This window comes from Mesitornis unicolor, unplaced genomic scaffold, assembly GCF_000695765.1.
Source record: "Mesitornis unicolor isolate BGI_N332 unplaced genomic scaffold, ASM69576v1 scaffold25863, whole genome shotgun sequence".
NCBI lineage: Eukaryota > Metazoa > Chordata > Aves > Mesitornithiformes > Mesitornithidae > Mesitornis > Mesitornis unicolor.
Genome location: NW_010177045.1, coordinates 10,353 through 11,010, shown reverse-complemented (window position 1 = coordinate 11,010; position 658 = coordinate 10,353). Strand labels below are relative to the sequence as shown.

The 658-nt window shown below is 63.7% G+C and overlaps 1 protein-coding gene across 1 annotated transcript in view; it reads right to left on the bottom strand.

The window, feature by feature from the left end:
• The window catches only part of SLC25A1 (solute carrier family 25 (mitochondrial carrier; citrate transporter), member 1), a gene marked incomplete at its 5' end in the record, with an annotated part of 5,908 nt that overhangs the window by 1,799 nt on the left and 3,451 nt on the right, over window positions 1–658 (bottom strand). Inside the window, 2 exons of the mRNA XM_010181938.1 lie at window positions 184–322; window positions 546–645. Of these exons, the coding sequence (XP_010180240.1) occupies window positions 184–322; window positions 546–645 (239 nt within the window). The remainder of the gene's footprint in view (window positions 1–183; window positions 323–545; window positions 646–658) is intronic.

Genomic DNA, 658 nt, shown 5'->3' with positions numbered 1-658 from the left:
AGGGGCCCACAGCCACAGGGCCTGACCTCTCCACAAGGCTTTCAAACATCAGCTCCTTTCCTACAAAACCAGCCCAAGTAAACCCACATGACCCTCACCTCCCCAGAGGCTTGCCACCCAAAACCCTGTTCTCTCCCGGCCCAGGGAGGGGTGGCAGGGCAGGGGACGCTGCCTCTCACCCACCTTTATGGTCTCCATGGGGCAGACCACCACCACGGCCTCGGCCACGCCGGCGCCCAGCCCACAGACGAGGCCCCGCGTGCTGTCCAGCCGCCCCTTCTCGTCTCGCATCTGGTTGCTGAGGAACTCGAACATCCCAAACCTGTGGAAGAGCCGCCATGCCAACCCCTGGGTGCTTGTCCAGGGGGACCCTCTTCTGGGTCTGTCCTCAGCAACAACCGCGCACCTTGCGAGGACCCTCCCAGTCTGGGAAAGAGCCCTGGTTCAGCAAAGTGCCGCTATGGACATTGAGGCTTAACCCACCCCCACCATTTGCTGCCACCTGGGGTCCCCTCCACTCACCCCAATCCACGGGAGACACCTACCTGACGGCGGCCTTGGGGATGGAGCCGTACACCAGCGAGCTGAGTCCCCGGTACAGCCCCCGGATGCCATGGTCACGGACGGTCTGCTTCACGCAGTCCCCTGTGGCAGGACA